This window comes from Sciurus vulgaris, assembly GCF_902686455.1.
Source record: "Sciurus vulgaris genome assembly, chromosome: 10".
In the NCBI taxonomy this organism is placed as follows: Eukaryota; Metazoa; Chordata; class Mammalia; order Rodentia; family Sciuridae; genus Sciurus; species Sciurus vulgaris.
This window is the reverse complement of record NC_136470.1, coordinates 7,095,261-7,112,504: the sequence shown is the minus strand read 5'-3', so window position 1 is coordinate 7,112,504 and position 17,244 is coordinate 7,095,261. Positions and strand designations below refer to the sequence as shown.

Here is a 17,244-nt window from a genome sequence, read left to right as displayed (position 1 = left end):
AATTGGATACCACCAAAGAGAGAGGGAGACAAATGCTCAGTCAGGGACTTGCCTTTGGAAGGGGCCATGGGGTTAGGTTCCCTGTTGTAGCTGATGCAGAGCCTGCCTGGTGTCGAGCATGCGTTTTTGGATTATACCGACACAGGGCGGAGACGTGAGTGACGGCACACAAGGTTGAGGGACCAATGACAGGGCCATGCTGCTGACCCCACATGCTTTCTTTTTCAGGAAGCAACGTACCTGCAGCCCTGCCTGGCCTCAGTGGACAGGCTATGCCACATTCCTCAGCAAACCACCTGCTATCTGCGCAGAAATGCAGGCCCGAGATAAAGTCCATAAGAGGAACCCAAGTTACTCTCAGGAGGAGACTTTTGTGACGCTCCACAGACCACAGCCCCGCAATCAGGGAGATAAGGATGATTCCTCCTAACTGTAAAATCTGTAAGAATTTATGGTTAAGAATTCAATTTGAACCGGTCACCATGGGCCAAGGGGACCTAGAGTTGTCCCATTCAATAAACTCATCCCTATTGGTGGAAGTCTGATGTCATCCTCCTGTCAGTCAAAAGTCAAGAGTGTGATTTCTCCAGAAACTTCTCTGGGATCTCCAATAAAACTGGAGTGCAAGAGAGACACTCTGTCCCTCTGTTCTCTTCCTTGAGCGTGTCCCCTGTCCCTTCAATAAACTCATGCCTGTTACTCTAAGTGACATGTCTGAAATGGGGGCTGCAAGGGGGGGGTCTTTGTGCTGCTTTAGTTTCTTGGAAGGCCTGCCCCTGCAACAGTATGAACCAACTCACAGCCTCAAATTCAAGACTTCAAACCACTGAAGTGCAGACTGCAGAGTGCAGAGGATCTCCAGGTGAGCAGCGGCACCTGAGAACAGGTAAGTCACAGGATCCAGGTGCTAGCTGGCCCTCCTCCCGGGGGTGCCCCTCTCAGCTCAGGTCAGGGTTTGTTGTGGACGTTCCAGACAAATGTGGACAGAACACACTTTGCTATTGGGGTGTGGGGCAGGTGTGAAGTGCAGAGCCCAGTGAGGACTTCAGTAAAATCAGGTCATTTCCTGAGTTCTGACAGAACAGCTCGCCTCCCCTAAAACACACCCATGCTCACTCGGGAACACTGGAGGGGTCAATAGGATTACCCCTCCATGTGAATGACCTTCACATTTTTTCCCCTTTTCTCCTGGAATTTTTCATTTTAATTAAAACATTATTTTGATACTAGAGATTGAACCCAGAGGTACTTAACCACTGAACCGCAACCCCAGCCCTTTTTATTTTTTTACTTTGAAGACAGAGTCTCACTAAGTTGCTGAGGCTGGCTTTGAATTTGTGATCCTCCTGCCTCAGCCTCCAGTACGGATGGGATTATAGGCATGCACCACGGCGGCTGGCTAATTTTTACTTACTTGTTTAACCAGGTCTGCAGTATAATTTCTGTGGGGGTAGAGTGTAGAGAGACACTGGGTGCACTTGATACAAAAGAAAAACCAATGCAACAAATCTTTCAAATGAGGCCTAAAGAAGGGGTAAATTTGCATTTTTTATTAGAGCAGTTTCTCAGGCTTGTTTTGGAAAAACTTCTTTCTCTTGGCTTGGTAATAAACAACCACAAGTATTTAAATTACTAATGTTTTAAAGCCTTTTAAAAAGTGCTTTAGAGACAGATCGAATTTTAATTTAAGCGAATATTTGGAAATTTAAAATAGATTCAGTGGTGTTTTTAGTGTTCATTAATTTATTTCTAAAGGCCTTTAAAAGCCTACGTGTCTGGACGCCTTGGTGAGCGTGCCTAAGGCTGTAAGGCACACAGGTGGACTGCGTCACCAAGCACACAGCGATTCCACAGGGGGTTGGGCTCAGTATCCTGTAGCTGTAGCAAGTAAGAACATCAGGCACAGTTTAAACGGAGCCAGGACAGCCTGTCTTACCTGTGGCTTCCACCATACCCTCCAGGATGACCACAATCTCCAGTTCCTCCTTGGGCAGCTGAGCTTTGGAGATCTCCCAGAAAGGGCTCTGTTGATTAATTTCATGGCTGATGATCAGTGGTGACACTAGAAACAGCCGGTCATCCCCAGTATAGTAGCCCACGTTGATATCCGTCTGGTTCAGGGGGATGAACTCTCCCTCTGAAGTCTGTTTGGATTTGATCAACTTGGCTCTGATGGAGGCCTCCACGATGTGGGAGTTCCTCAGGTCCCCCACCCGGAACATCAGGCACAGTTTCCCATCCCGCATGGAGATCACTGCATGGGTGGAAAAGACCAGGGTCTCTGCCCTCTTCTTGGGTTGAGAAATTTTTACAAACATGCATCCTACCATGAATGCATTCACAATGGAGCCCAGCACAGACTGGATTAAGAGGAGAATAATTCCCTCCGGGCACTTATCTGTGATGACCCGGTAGCCATAACCGATGGTAGTTTCTGTCTCTATGGAGAATAAAAAAGCAGAGACAAATCCGTTGAGGTTGGTGACACAGGGAGTCCACGAGGGGTCCTCTATGTGGTCCATATCTCCTCGGATGTATGCGATTAGCCACCAGATCATTCCAAAAAAGAGCCACGTCACCGTGTAAACCATGACGAAGATCAACAGGTTGAATCTCCACTTGAGGTCCACCAGCGTGGTGAAGATGTCCGTCAGATAGCGGTAGGTCTCCCTCACATTCCCATGATGGACGTTGCACTTTCCGTCTTTCCTCACGTACCTCTGGATTTTCCTTTTGGTCCGATCCCTGCTGATGTGTCTTGGCAGGTCGTCTCTGGCCTGCTTAGGCAACTTTGGCTGGTGAATGGCCACGGGGCTCTCCACATCCTGATCCATGGAGTCACCCTCCAGGACATTAGCTGGTGTTTTGGAGAAAAGAAAAGAAAAACTGATTGAGATGCTGGCTCTCTGCAGGTAACGGAACCACATGCTCTGTATATGGCGCAGAAACCAAACACCTTTGGGATAGCTATGAACGAGGTGAACAAAGCCATGTTTACTTGGTGCCATCTGGACAGGGTTCTGGTTGACTTGGACTTCTGTGCTCGGCAAGCTAGCTCATGTTGGCACCTCACCGCCCAGCCCATGAGGATGGAACTTATTCTGCAAAATCACCTCTCTGCCAACGGCGCCCACTGAGTCAGCTCTCAGGACTGATGTCCCACGCTCCGTCTGACATCTGTGGCATGAGAGAGGCAGCGAGCTCTTTAAAGAAGACATCTCTGGATGCAGACAATCTCATGTCTACCACTTAGCAAGTGTGGACTCTAGGGCATGCTGTCAGGAACTGAACCACGTCTCTTCAAAACCCATGGGTTGAAGCCCCGACCCCCAGTGTGACTGTCTTTAGAGTTGGATCCTGAAAGGAGATAATTTCAGGCTAAAAGAGTGAGGGCCAAATCTAGTAGGATTTGTGTCCTTATAGGAAGAGGAAGAGATAGCAAGATGCACACGAAGAGAGAACAGGCCATGGAGGACAGGGAGGGGAGGTGCTGTCTGCAGGCCTGGGAGAGAGACCTCACCAGAACCAACCCTGCGGGCACCCTGATCCTGTCCTCCCAGCCTCCTGAGCAGGATCGCGAGGAAACGAATCTCTGGTGTTCAAGCACCCAGAGCTGTGTGGCCGCTTCAACTGACCAATGCCCTAGCCAGACTCACTGAGCTTCAGTCTTCTCACTTAAAATGATCAGGATACCAAACTCATAGGGGTGTTTAAATTGGTTTCATTCAAATTGACTTTTATTCATTTTTGAGAGCACTAGAGTGACACATACTGGTTGAACTCATTTTGACAAAATCATACACGCATGGAATTTGATTTTGGTCCTGGTTCCTCATCTCCCTCCCCTCCTTCCTCTACTCCACGGTCTTCCTTTCAGTCATTTATTTATGTACTTTTGATTGATTTTTCCTACTTATTCATAAAGGTGAAGCTCCCTGTGGTATATTTATGTATGCACATTTTGTTAAATTCATCCTGAATTTCCTCCCCTTTCCTGTCCCTCCTCTGTCCCTTTTGGTCTTACCTATATCTTTATGACATCCTAGCCCTTCCTTCTTTCTCTTAATTTGTTCTAGTTTCCACATATGACAAAAAAAAAAAAAAAAAAAAAAAAATTCCATCCTTGATTTTCTGATACTGGCTTATTTCACTTAGCATGGTGTTCTCCATGTCCATCCTACTGGTAAATACCATCATTTAATTCTTCTCTATGACTGAATAAAACTCCATTGTGTACAGACACCACATTTTCTTTCTCCATTTAACTACTGACAGGCATCTGGGCTGGTTCCATAACCTGGTTATTGTGAATTAGGCTCTATAAACATTGAGATGGCTGTATCACTGGAGTATGCTGATTTTAGATCTGTTGGATAAACGCCAAGGAGTGGGATAGCTGGATCATATAGCGGTTCCATGCCTGGTGTTTTGAGAAATCTCCATACTGAGTGGTTGTACTCATCTGAAGTCCCACCAACAATGTACAATGGCACCATTTCCCCCTCATCTTCACCAGCATTTATTATTATCTGTGTTCTTGATCATTGCCTTTCTGACTGGAGTGAGAGGAAATCTTAGTGTAGTGCTTCCCCAATCATGGGGTTGTTACAAGGCAAAAGGGAAGAAACCACATCTGTGATACACCCAGCATGAGACAGCTCACAATTATCCTTTGGTGATAAACCACTCCCTTTAACATTTAGGGCAAGACTTTTGAACAAAAGTCTATGATTATTATTCAAATTTCAGGACTTAAAAATGTTCTGGTGTTTATTGGTAAGCATGCATGCAATGCCGAGGTTAAAAAAAGTGTGGACACACATTCCCTCTTCTGGGTAGTCACACATTTGGTTCCATTTCTGCCTCAGCATCTAACATCTGTAGCTTGGCACATGGCAGTTTCTTTCTGACGGCCTTCGTGATCAATGCATGGCACAACCATTAGCCAACCATGTGCCAGGAAGCCTTCCTTAGAATCTGAGTTTGGAGGGAGCTTTGGAACTGATTCTGCTATTAAAAGTGTCTAAGCTGCTGCATGAAATTACTTGCTTAAACAAATAGTTTTAGAGTTTCTGAAAATTTTATAAGCAGTTTCTCCCTCCAGACTTTCATTCTGGGTCCTTCGACTCGGCTCTGCCTTTGCTCTGCAGCAACCGTTTTTCTCTTGTTAGAGGAGAATTGAGATCTGGAGAGAAACATCATTTATCTGCACCAGAGAATGGCTGGGTGGTTTGTGTGGTACCAGCTTCACTTATGGCCCGGTCCTGCCCACAGCTGTCTACTTGCCTTGAGAGTCAGTGGTATGGATCTGTGTTCAGAACGCACCTGCTCTGCGGAGCTGCTGTCTGTTTGACAGCGTTGGCTTTCAGATCATTGCTCTCCATAGCCTTCATTCGTAAATGAGAAAGTTTGCTTTTTCCTTCTTAGAACAGAAGCTGGGGCAGGAGTGGAGGAGAGGCTGGGGTGGATGGAAGGCCAGTGAGTATGGGCAGAGGGGCCCATCCCTGCTCACGGCCAGCACCCCTACACGGCACATGCTCTCCTGCTCAGTGGTCATGTTGGGGTGCTCACTGCTGACCTTCCCTGAATGGCCTCCAAACGTGACCCCATGTGGCAGGACCACTGGGACCAAACCCTGGCAGGTTGGGAAACCCAGTCTGCAGAGCCCTTGAAGGAGCCAGCAGGCCTGGGTCACACTCCGGCCTTGACTGCCGGTTATCTGGCTGGCTCTGCAAAACCTCCTTGAGCCCTCAGCTTGAGTCCTGAGGTGGAAGAAGAGGGTTTGTTAGATGAACTGCTTCTCCTCGGTCTCCAGTGGTATTTCATACCTTAAAAATGTCAGGGGCTGGGGTTGTGGCTCAGTGGTGGAGCATTTGCCTGGCATGTGTGAGGCACTGAATTCAATTCTTAGCACCACATATAAATAAATAAAATAAAGGTCCATCGATAACTAAAAAAATTTTAAAAAAAGTCAGGGAGGAAATCTGTCCCTGCCTTTCTGCTGTTCCCAATTGGAAGCTGCTCTCTCCCATTCAGCTCAACCACAAACTTCAAGTTCCAGATATCTGGATGCAGGCTGCCTGCTTGGAAGGCCAGGGAAGCAGAAGTGACAGAGCTCTGGGCAGCCTGGTGAGACCTTCTGCAGATCCCTGTCCTGGTCTGCAGGGCAAGTCACATCCCCCATCCTCGTTGCAGTCAGGTGGTCATGGTGACTGAGTCCTGGTCCTGAGTGGGGGGTGTCTTTCTGGGCCACAGTCTTAAGCCGGGGACATGGCCCCTCCGTATGCCTTTGCCCCTGCCGCGGGGGATACTGGCATTTAGAGGGGAGGGAGCCTGGCTCCTGAGTTGGCGTTGGAGACCTGCCATTTGTCTAGAAGCAAGAAGAACCATGGCTGTGTTTGAACCATTATGTGTCTTCTCTCCACTGTGAAATCAAGTCTTACCTCTAATTTTCTAGGCAGAAATAAATGGTGCCTCTCAGCAGATAGAAGAGCTATCAATCAGGGGGACTGGTTATGGGAAAGAGCACAGCGGGACAAAAGAAAAGCAGAAGATGGCGCGCTCCGGTGTGTTTGGCAGATTGGGCGTGTGTTCGATCCAAAGCTCGCGTTGGCGTTGGGGGAGAACCTAAGCGTGCGGGTCACATCAGCGCCTTCGGAGGCAGATGGGCGAGCAGAACCGCCCTGGGCCGTGAGGAGCCTGTGGTGGGAGGAGGTCTAGGTGGGATTTCTCACTTGAGGTGGTGACAGGTGCAGGCCAGGGCATCACGGAAGCGGGTGGGCCTCCGGCTCCCGGTGGCTGCTGGGAGGAACAGGCAGGGAGTTGGGGAAACGTGAAAGCCAAGGCAACTGAGGAGGAGGAGGGAGGAAGCCCTGGGGTCCAGAGGAGAGGCCGCGGGTGGTGGGGTGGGCTGGGCCTGTCGCAGGTGCAGGAGAGGGGACGAGAGCTCATGACTGTGACCAGAGTCACCAAGGGCCAGTGCACAGGGAGAACGGGCCGTTCCAGGTCGGAGCCGAGCCTCAGGAGCCCACGGGCGCGTGCGGTGTGCGCAGGGACGGGGAGGACTGTTAGCGAGGGCTTTAGTTTTCCTTTCTTTCTTTCTGGGAACCCAGGTGTGGATCTCAGTGGGGATCTGAAGTGCATTTCCAAGAGCGTTCTGAGCTGAGCTGCGGCACTGCAGCTGAAGGGGAAGGTGACGTGTCTCCCGTGCCCCTGCACAGCGGCGACACAGACGCTCTCCCCAGCACCCTTCCGGAACTCGCTCTGGTCCAGGCCTCCCGGTGCCCGGCCAGCATCCAGCATAGCTGCTGCTGGGCTCCATCGGTAGCCTGCAGGTGTGTTGGCCAGAGTGTGCCGAGGACAAGTCACCCTCTGCTGACTGTGACGTGCCCGGCCAATGTGCACAAGGGTGGGGAAGGGCCCCGGGATGCACCACGAATTTGATTTTCTGGATTTTGGCTTGGTGTAGGCGTGGGCTTGTGTGAGGAAGCCCAGGTGTTTGGTTTTTTTAAACCCTTTCTCTCTCTTTTGCTGTATTTTCCCTCCCTCCTTCCCTCTTTTAGAAAGCTGGTCAATTTGTGCAGAAGCAGCTAAGGTACAAAATCTAACCAGAAGGAAGCAATAACAAACGACAGAGCCATGAGCTGCAGGACCCTGGTCCCCGGATCAGCGTGGTGAAGTCACCAGCAGGTGCTGTCCTTGTCCAGGGAGAGCTGCCCAGGGGTCCTGCTCGCTGGTGGATGTCCCCCTCCTGCAAAAGTCTTACATTTCAAATTACATAGGAATTTGACGGGTAAAACTGCCAGTGCGCAAGAAAAGGTACAGAAAGCCCTTCAAGACCTTTCGGTGTCTTGGGGGAGATGCAAGTTCACTCAGTTGTTTACACAATGCATGTGTGAAAGCAAAGCCAGGCAGGAAAAGCAGGTGGAAGACAGCAGGTGGTTCTGGGGAGGGGGCTTGTGCCTGCTTTTAGTCTTCCTGTTAAACATTCTTACTTTCCCAAATTTTCTAGAATGAATTTATGTTATTTCTATAATAAGAAAAAACCCAGGAATTTTCAAATGACCCATCGAGACCCTCTTTTGATGTCTGGTTTAAGAAACGGATCACACAGAGATATAAGAATCATAAAGCCCTGGCTTGAAGGCAGCTCATCCATGCATCTGGCAGTTGAGAAACAGACACTTGACCTGGACCCTGGAAAACCATAAATGAACTCTGCAGGATCCTCGATGAGGGGAAGGGAGACGGAGATCCAGAGGCTGGCCAGGGGTCAGCTCTCCCTGTGATGGCTGGCCGGACCCTGAAGGAGGAGCTCCTCTGGAGGGCTGGGGACCCCAGTGCTGCTGCAGTCCACTGTGGGAAGAGGGAGGGGCCGCCTAGTCCAGCCTGGCTTCCTCCAGGTTCAGGTGGGCCGTAGTACACAGAGACCCGGTTCTCCCTCTTCAAAAATAACCTGCTGAAGGAAAAGGTGGCCCTCAAAGTGGGGAAAATGTTTTCCAATCCTATATTTGATAAACGCTTAAGGACCAGAAATGCATAGAGAACTCTATGACTTCACAAGAAAAACAACCCACTTACAAGGGCACGAAGGACTCAGTAGACATTTCTCCAAAGAAGGTGGCTGGTTGGCCACAGGCCCATGGAAAGGTGCATCAGGAGTTATTAGAAATGTGGGTGGGTGTCCCAAAAAAGAAAGGAAGGAAAAGAAGCGTGGCCTGATGTGGAGATCGGAACGCTGGGCGTGGCCGTCGAGCAGTCTGTGCGGGACAGCATGTGGCTCCCAGAAGGTTGACCGTGGAATTTCCACGAGATCCAGCAGTCCCACCCTTGGGAACTGAAAGGAGGACTCAAAGGTGCTTTATTCACAACCGTGGGAAGGTAGGAGCGATGGGGTTTCCCACCAGGTGAGCAGATGAACAGAACATGGTGCGGACACACCTCCAAAGTTCCACAGCCTTAAAGAGGAAGGAAATCCTGCCACAGGCTACAACACGGATGCACCTTGGGACCCTGTGCTAAGTGAAATAAGACAACCCCAAAGGACAGGTGGGTGAATCTCCTCCCTGGAGGAGCCAGCGGAGACGCATCCTAGAGATGGAGGTAGGAAGGACTTTACCAGGCGTGGGGGGGGGGGGGGCAGGGAGGGAAGGAGGGAATGGAGGGTTACTTGTCTGGGGTGATCAACTCTTCTGGAAATGTACCCCTAAGTAGCCAGAACGATAAACTGTATGCTGCCTGTATTTAGCATAATACCACCCACTTCCATAGTTCCTGTGCTGTTGAGAATCCCTAGACGGTTTACCAAATATGGCTCACTTCTATTTTACTTTATTTCTTTTTCTTTTCTACCGCCCCAAGTTAAAAAGAAGTTAAATTCTTTAATCACGGGAACAACTTAAAATGTTGGGTAACTTGCCATGTGAGCTCTATTATTAAGTCCAAAAAGAACCTTTATAGGAAGAAATTTCCCCTGGTTGAAAGTTCCAGGGAGTTAAAACACGAAGCGAAAACAGAGGAAGGAAAGGCGCACAGGTGTCAGCACGCGTGTCGGGCGGAGGACAGGGTGGGTTTGCTCAGGAAGTGGTGGGTACGTGCTTCCTTCCTGAGAGGCCAAGACCGGGGTGGTGGGGATGTTTGACAAGAGAGGACAGCCGTGTCAAGGTCTAGAACTCATCCAGGGCTTTGGGGATGGCAGAGAGCCTGTGCTGGGAGCACAGTGCGTCTGGGGCACTGGAGGGAGACCAAGACCGGATGGACCCCGAGGCCATGGTGCTGGCCGGGGAGGAGGTGGCTCTTACACTGGGGAGTGCTGCGAAGGAGCGTTCTTGTGTTTTTGAAAGATCCCTCTGCAGGACAATGGCGTAGAGTAGATAGAAACACTGGTGACCTTCTTCTGTGAAGGGCCAGTTAGTCAATATTTTAGGCTTTTGGGGCAACAGAGGTCTCTGCTGCATATCCTTCTTCTGTTCTAAGACTTTTTACAAGTCTTTAAAAAGGTGAACCTATTCTTAGCTTTTAGCTCACAGGCAGTAGGAACAGAGCCTGCGGGTGGTGTTTGGTCCCCTGGGCTGCAGGCCTGGGAGCCCTGGGTGAGGGCTGGGCTGGCAGGGAGGAGCGATGCCAGGTGCTGAGAGCAGCCAGGCCAGGGTTCAGGGCTGGAGAAGGCACAGCGTGGAGCCCGGGAGCAGGAGGGAGTGGCAGGCTGGGCAGCCCTGGTTTGGGCTGGTTCACGCTGAAGGGTCCAGGGGAGCCGCAGCTGAGGGGCCACCTGGGCCAGGCGCTGGCCGGGGGTTGTCAGTGAGTGTGGGCCAAGCGAAGGTTGTAACTGTGGACATGGATGTGAGCTGAGGGGTGGCAGGCGGGTGGGGGAGCCGGACGGCCCAGTGAGCAGGGAGGAGAGGAGGGTACACAGAGCCAGGAGGCGGAGACTCCGGATCCTGGAGAACCACCGAAGGAAGCCAGGAGCCAGGGAGAGCAGAGGCAGGGACTCGAGAGAGGTGAGGAGATGGGAGGAGAGTCCGGCAGGACGCTGCGTGGTCACAGGGCAGCTGCAGGAACAGCACGGTGGGCAGCACTCAGCACATGCTAGGGACAGCTGGCGGCTCACCGAGGAGAAAGTGAAGAGTCCCCTCCTTATTCTTCATATCACAATACATGCCCAACAGATCAAGGATCTGCATGCAAAAAATAAAACTACAGAAGTAGAAGATGTATTTTTAAAAATAATTCTAAGAGTCGAGAAGACCTTTTTTTTTTTTTTTTAAAAAAAAAAAAAAAGCCATAATAGGAACCCAGAAACTATTTTAAGAGATAGATATTTTTGACAATATGAAAAACTTGAATGTCTGTAAAAAGTAAGAAGACAAACCAGGAAAAATATCTGCAGCACATAACACATATGGTCCCCATGTACAAAAGCAATACATAGACTGATTGAAAAACGGTGCAGGGCCTAGGAGTTCCCGAGGCAGGCGGCACCCACAGCTAAAAGCAGGGGAGCAGACGGCAGAGTCAGAGCCACGCAAGGCAAAGGGCATTTTTTAAACCCAAGATCAGCAACACTAAAAATAAGCACCAAATGCAGAGTGTTGGAGAGGAAGCGGGACTTCGAGCTCCTGTGTGCTGCTGGACACAGCACTGCTACTACAGTTTTTCTGCAGGGAAGGGGGCAGCAGGGGTCACAATTAGAAAAGGGAATAATACACTTTGGATTAACAATCCAGAGTCTAGACTAATTTATTCTGGGGAATTAATTTCCTAAATGTCCCTGCACTCATGCAGGGAATGTACTGCAGCCTCTTATGTAATAATGGAAATTAACTTAATGTCCATCAACAGAGCCCTGGTTCAACAAACCATTGTAAGTATCATCGATGGAGTAGCATGCAGCCATTAAAAATGTTTGGCCCCTCTTCTGAGTCTTCTGCTCTTTGCAGACCACCTGCTCAGGGAGGCTATATTGAAAACCGCAGCCACTGTCCCCAGGGGTCACCCAACTTTTCACCCATGTTTGCTCTTTCTCTAGCTCTTTCCACCTCCAACTTGGTGGACATGACTTACTATATTCACTTTTTTTTTTTTTTTTTTTTTTGATACCAGGGATTAAACCCAGGGGCACTTAACCACTGAGCCACACCCAGCCCTTTTTTATATTTTATTTGGAGACAGGGTCTCACTAAATGGCTCAGCACCTGGCTGTTGCTGAGACTGGCTTTGAACTTGAGATCCTCCTGCCTCAGCCTCATGAGCTACTGGGATTAGAGGCGTGGGCTTTTGCACCCGGCTACATTCACCTTTTTTCCTTCTTACAGTCTCTCTGCCCCTGTGGGAAGGGCACTCCCCCAGGGCAGGATCCGTCTGTTTTAGTCCCCGGAGTTCAGGCCTGGAGCAAGGACCTGGCACACAGAGCAGACCCCTCACACCTATGGCGGAATGAGGGCAAAGGTATTAATTGACCTGGAAAATCGTCCCCACCCGAGCGTTAAGGGGAAAGCAGAGTAGGGAGCACATGGTACTTTGCATGTGTTTCCTTCTCACAACAGTATGTGTGTGTGTGTGTGTGTGTGTGTGTGTGTGTGTGTGTGTTGATAGAAGAATGTTCTCCAAAGTATCAGTTCTGGTCCATCGCTGAGTTGAAAGTTTGTGTGGGTGTTTTTGCTTTCCCTTTCAATTTTTCTATATTTAAAATTTCCCTTATACGTTCCTATTATCTAAAAAAAATCAGCAAGAAACATAAAACCATTTCTGTTTTGAATAATCAAAACCAATGCCACCCAGGGCTCCTGAGTCAAACCCGCAGGCGGTCGGGACTCACAGCGCAGGGGTGGACGAGCACCCTCTCCATGTCCTCCACCTCCAACCTCAGAGGGCAGAGGGGACCTCGCTGGAGAGTAGGGTCTTTGCAGAAGCAACTGGGGTAAGGACGGAGATGAGATCACAATGGCTCACACCGGATCAGGCGGGCCCTCCATCCAGTTAGACTTCCTCATAAGAGCTGGAATGGGAAGGGACAGACCCACAGGGGGCAGAGAGGATGCCGGCACAGATGGGCGTGTGGCCATCAGGCCAGGGAGTGCCAGGAGCCCGCAGCTGGAGGAGGCAAAGGGCTCCTCCTGGAGAGCGTCGGGAGGGAATCCGGGGTTTGGATTCTGACCTCCTGAACAGGGAGAGGTGAATTTCTGTTGCTGCGTGCTGACCGTTCATGGCGATGTGTTCCGCAGCCCCAGCAGAGCCCAGGGGCACTCTGGAAGGTGGCTCAGGGGAATCCCGGCAAGGCTGCAGGGGCTAAGGATGATCAGTCTGGGAGGCAGTGGGCAGGTAAGTGAGTCCAGCTGGAGGGGGCGGTGGGAACAGGGACTCGTGTGCACAGGGTGTGCATGTGTGAGTGAGTGTGTGAGCGAGTGTGAACGGGGCGTTTCCAGTGCATTTACACTGGACGAGACAGCCGACCACTGGAGGAAGGCGCACAGGTGAGGGAGGGAGGAGTCTGGTGGAAGAGGCCAGCCGAGCAGTTCCCAGAGCACAGGAAGAGGTGTGGGCACCGTGGCAGGGAGGAACAGCCCGGTCGGGCCCGGTCGGGGGACATTTCCCTCTGGCTTTGTGCTGTGAAGGAGCCTCACGTTGACGGCTCTTGGAGAGTGAATTTCAAGAAAACCCGTTTCAGCAGCTTCACTGAACGGGATCTGCACCAGCAACGCAAATATGTGAGCTCAGCGGGTCCAGCGCAAGGACTGCTCACGGCTGCTCACACGCTGTCCATGGCCAGGCAGGTCACAGTGGCCAGCGGGTGACGGATCGCTACAGTGGATGGGACTCGGCCTTCCAGAGAAGGAGATCCCACCGCAGGCTGCCCCGCGCAGCCCTTGAGGACAGGCGCCCAGGGAAGTAAGTGTCATAAAGTAACAAAACCATCTGGTGTCACCCCTGGGACGTCCCCAGCGTGGTCGGATTCACAGAGACCAGAGCAGATGTGGCCGGGGTGGCTGGGGCGGGGCACAGAGCGTCGGTCCTTCCTGGCACTATGATCCTGTGCGGGAAGATGGGAAAGTGCTGAGACAGGCAGGGGTGACCGGGCAGGACGACAGGAGGGTCCTTAAGGCCACTGCCAAAAATGTCAAGGTGCAGAATTTTTCGTCGTGTGTATTTTGCCAACATAAAAAGAAATAAAGGCAAGCACGCGCGTGTGTTCTCCACGAGAGCTTCGCTGTGAGGTGCGTCCCCTCTCCTTCAGGGAGAGGTTCCCCGGAGACAGGAGGTGCCGGCCGGGAGGGAGCGGCCGTCACCGTCACATCCGCGTTGCGTTGTGCAGTTCAAAGCCGGCTACGGGCTCCTGGGGCCTTGGGGCGACCTTCTGACGTCTGAGCTGCACGTAGATGCGGAGACGAGCTTGTGGAGAGGCGCCCTTGTCATGATGGGACGCCCTGGAGAAGAGTTCAGAGCTGTGGTCGCTCGTGCGCCCTGAAGGTCAGGCTCAGGGTTTTCCTCTGATCCTGGCCCTGGTGCGGACCCTCTGGCGCGTGTTGCTCTCTGGGGTCTCTCCCCAGCAGGGTCTGGTAACAATGCCTGTTGTTGTGTCTGCTGTGCCAAGTGAAGGAGAGCCGGTTTTACTTGTTCTGTACCTGGAGCTCCTGGGACCAGGGGACACTGCTATAATCAGCAGCCTAGACAGACGTGGGAGTTTCAAGTCAGGAGCGTAAGGGAAGACATTCCTGCCTTCCGCTGGGAACTTGTGACAGCTACCAAAGGGCAAAGGATCCTATTAGAAATGTAGCTCAAGGGCCCTGCAATGTGAATTTAAATTTAGAATGTCTAATACCCACCGAAAGGTCAGACGCTGGTGGTGGCTGCTAGTAGGAGGTAGCTTTGTAAAAGGTGCAATTTCATTGCTCAGAGGAGAGAAGTGACAGGTCACTTTGGGCTGAATAAAGGAAATAGACATGAAGCACTCTGATTTCTCTTTTAAAGGAATTTCAAAGTTCAGAACCTTGGACAGAACCATTACGAACCTTGCAGGATAGCCATGTTCAGTTGTGCATGTTGCCCACTACACAAGGATGCCCAGAGGAGAGGAGCTGAAGCTTGGAATATGGTGGTGCTTTGTTTGCCAAGCCACATGCCCTTTCACAGGCCCTTGGTGCTCAGGGGAAAGGCCACCTCTTATAATTTTTATAAAAGCCCCCATGAGCTGGCAGCATTCCTGGAACTATGGAAGTCAATTATTTCATCCTCTTCCCTTTTTAAACCCACATGAAGAAGGCAAGGCCCAGGGAGGCCTGGAGGTCGGAGTGGCGCCTGCTCCCAGCGAGCCCCTGGTTTCCCGTCTGTCCTCTCCTCCTCTGAGCTCTGTGGAGGTGCTGGCTGCTGTGGGCTTTCCCCTCCCTCAGGGACCCTGGGCTTGGTGACTTCCTTCTGAGAAGAAGGCTCTGCTGCTCTTGATGACCCCAGCCAGGGGCCTGGAGATGGCCAGGCCTGGGGACTCTGGTCCTGCTGCCTGTTGGCTGGGGCTGGAACTCTGGATTCTTCATTTGCACAAAGGGGTGGCAGCCTGCCTTGCTGGGTCCTTGGGAGGAATAATGGCGTCAGGCAGAGGGGAGACGGCCTGTGAGAAGCCGGGGGCCAGGCAGGCCCGGAGTGACCTCTCTCTTCCTGCGCAGTCTGTGCGCATTTGTCCTGGCCACGTCCATCTCTGAATCTCAGTTTCTTCAATGACAAAGTGAGAGTGGTAGGGGCCACCTCGCGGAGTCACCGCGAGAGGGGAGTGAACCGCCAGCAGCGACCTCCAACAAATGGGGGCAATTACGATGGCGTCCAGGGCACCCACGGGTCACTTACAAGCCCACAGCTTGCAGGTATGATGATCGCCCTTTCTAGAAGCTCAACACCATCCTGGAAACTGTGAAACCAGGGTAATGCTCTCTGCCCCGATCGGCAGACCCATCTGGAAGCCGAGTCTGTGGGGTCACACAGCCTGGAGCCAGGCCACGTCCATGTGCGGTCACCCTCAGCACGGACCCAGGGTGTCCTAGCACATCAGAGGCAGAAGCCAGCAGGGGCTGGACTCACTGGGAAAGAGGCAGGATGGTGGCCGGAAGGGTGGAGATAAGGAAGCCAGTGCTCACTGTCACTGGGCACTCACTCTGTGCCACCTGGGCAGGGCACAGTAGCCCACCAGGGAGGGGCTGGCCATGGACAGAGGGGCAAGGAGCTGAAGCTGGCCCATCTCAATGGCGGAGACAGGGGTCAGGACTTGTCAGGGTCAGAGGGAGGACCAGGTCCTGGGTAACTCGCTCAGAGTGACCCGGTAACTGAGGGATCTGGGGACACTGAGATCCCATGATGGATACCCATTGGGTGGCTCTACCTGGTACCTGCACCAGGTGTGCAGGGCCATCTCTGATCCGCAGAGGCATGCTTCGTTTCATCAGGAAACCCACTTTCCTCAGGAGTGCCCCGCTTCACGTCCGGTACCAGCCCTGGGCGTTGTGGGGTTTGATTCTGCATTTCGAGACCCCGCGTTTTGAACAGACCAGGGCTTCCTCTTCACGAGGGCCAAGTGATGTGCCCCAGTGCCTTCGCTGATTCCTATGTCAACAAGGCAGATGTGGCTTGGATCCCTGGAGACACCTGCTTGGAGGGCAGGAGGCCGGCGTTTTTCACTCCACTGAGTCTGTGTTGTCCTGGAGAAATCTGGGGCTGGTAAGGCAGGGTCTCTCAAAGAGACGCCTTTTGGCTACAAATCTGAGCTCTCAGAAATAGGTGTCCCCGAGCCCGGCTTCTTTGGAGGGATGTGCACAGAGGGGGTCTGGGACTGAGGACTCCCACTCTCAGACAGGCACTTGCTACCCAGTCTTGGGCCTCGGCCTAATCTGCCTGCATCTCAGTGTCCGGAGGACGGCCGGGGACAGGCTACGCCACCATCGTGTACTTTGGAAAACATTCACTACGCTGTCCACGGTTCTGTTAAGGGTGAAATCAGAAACTTCCTTCAAAAGAAGGCTTGCTGTGTTGCTGAGTGGCCTTGATCCAGCAGCTAAATTGCCTCTTATTTTCTCTAGAAAGCAAATGAAACAATCTCAGCGTCAGTTCTCCGGGGCTTCTGCAGTGTCCGGTGGTGGAGAGTGTGGCTGCGTCCACTCGCACCAACACCAGCGTCTGTGTTCTCTTCAGGATGGCGGAGGCGGGCCTCAGCTCACACCGAGGGGGGCGCGCACGCTTCTCCGGCGTCTCTAAGCGGGCTCCTCATTTGTCTGATCCTCTGGCTGGACACCCTAAGACCCCGAGTGCAGACAGGGACCATCTTAGGCCGGACGTGGCTCCTGGCTTTGTTTCCCTTCTGCGTCACCAGCGGGGGTGGCTTGGTTCAACAGGTAGAGGCTCCCCCCGTCTGGGTGGTGGCAAGGTGCTGCCCTGCCATCCCTCTGCCCTTCCTGCTGGCGTACGTGGGAGATTGCTGATGCCTCAGAAGATTCCAGAAAATGGGGCTGGGTCCAAGGTTCTACAGAGCAAGACCCGAGCAATGCTTGGATCCCCTCTCATTCCAGGAAGACTACACGTTAGGCGAAGCCAGTGGGGTCTGGTTAACTGGCTCTCGGGGAGACGCCTTGATTTGGAGCATCCCCCAATTCCTGTGGTGTGAAGACCCCCAGGCGGGTTCCCATCGGCCACCCAGCTCTCAAAACCCCTCATGCCTAACAGTCCATGCTCAGGAGATGGTGAGCGCTCACCTCAGCCCCAGGCCCAGAA

General features: G+C 52.1%; 1 protein-coding gene across 2 annotated transcripts in view; it reads right to left on the bottom strand.

Annotated features, from left to right (window-relative positions):
- KCNJ6 (potassium inwardly rectifying channel subfamily J member 6) overlaps window positions 1–17,244 on the bottom strand; it is a 270,696-nt gene that overhangs the window by 90,791 nt on the left and 162,661 nt on the right. For both annotated transcript variants that reach the window (XM_079156414.1, XM_079156415.1), the window contains exon 3: window positions 1,937–2,857. In XM_079156414.1, the coding sequence (XP_079012540.1) occupies window positions 1,937–2,857 (921 nt within the window). The remainder of the gene's footprint in view (window positions 1–1,936; window positions 2,858–17,244) is intronic.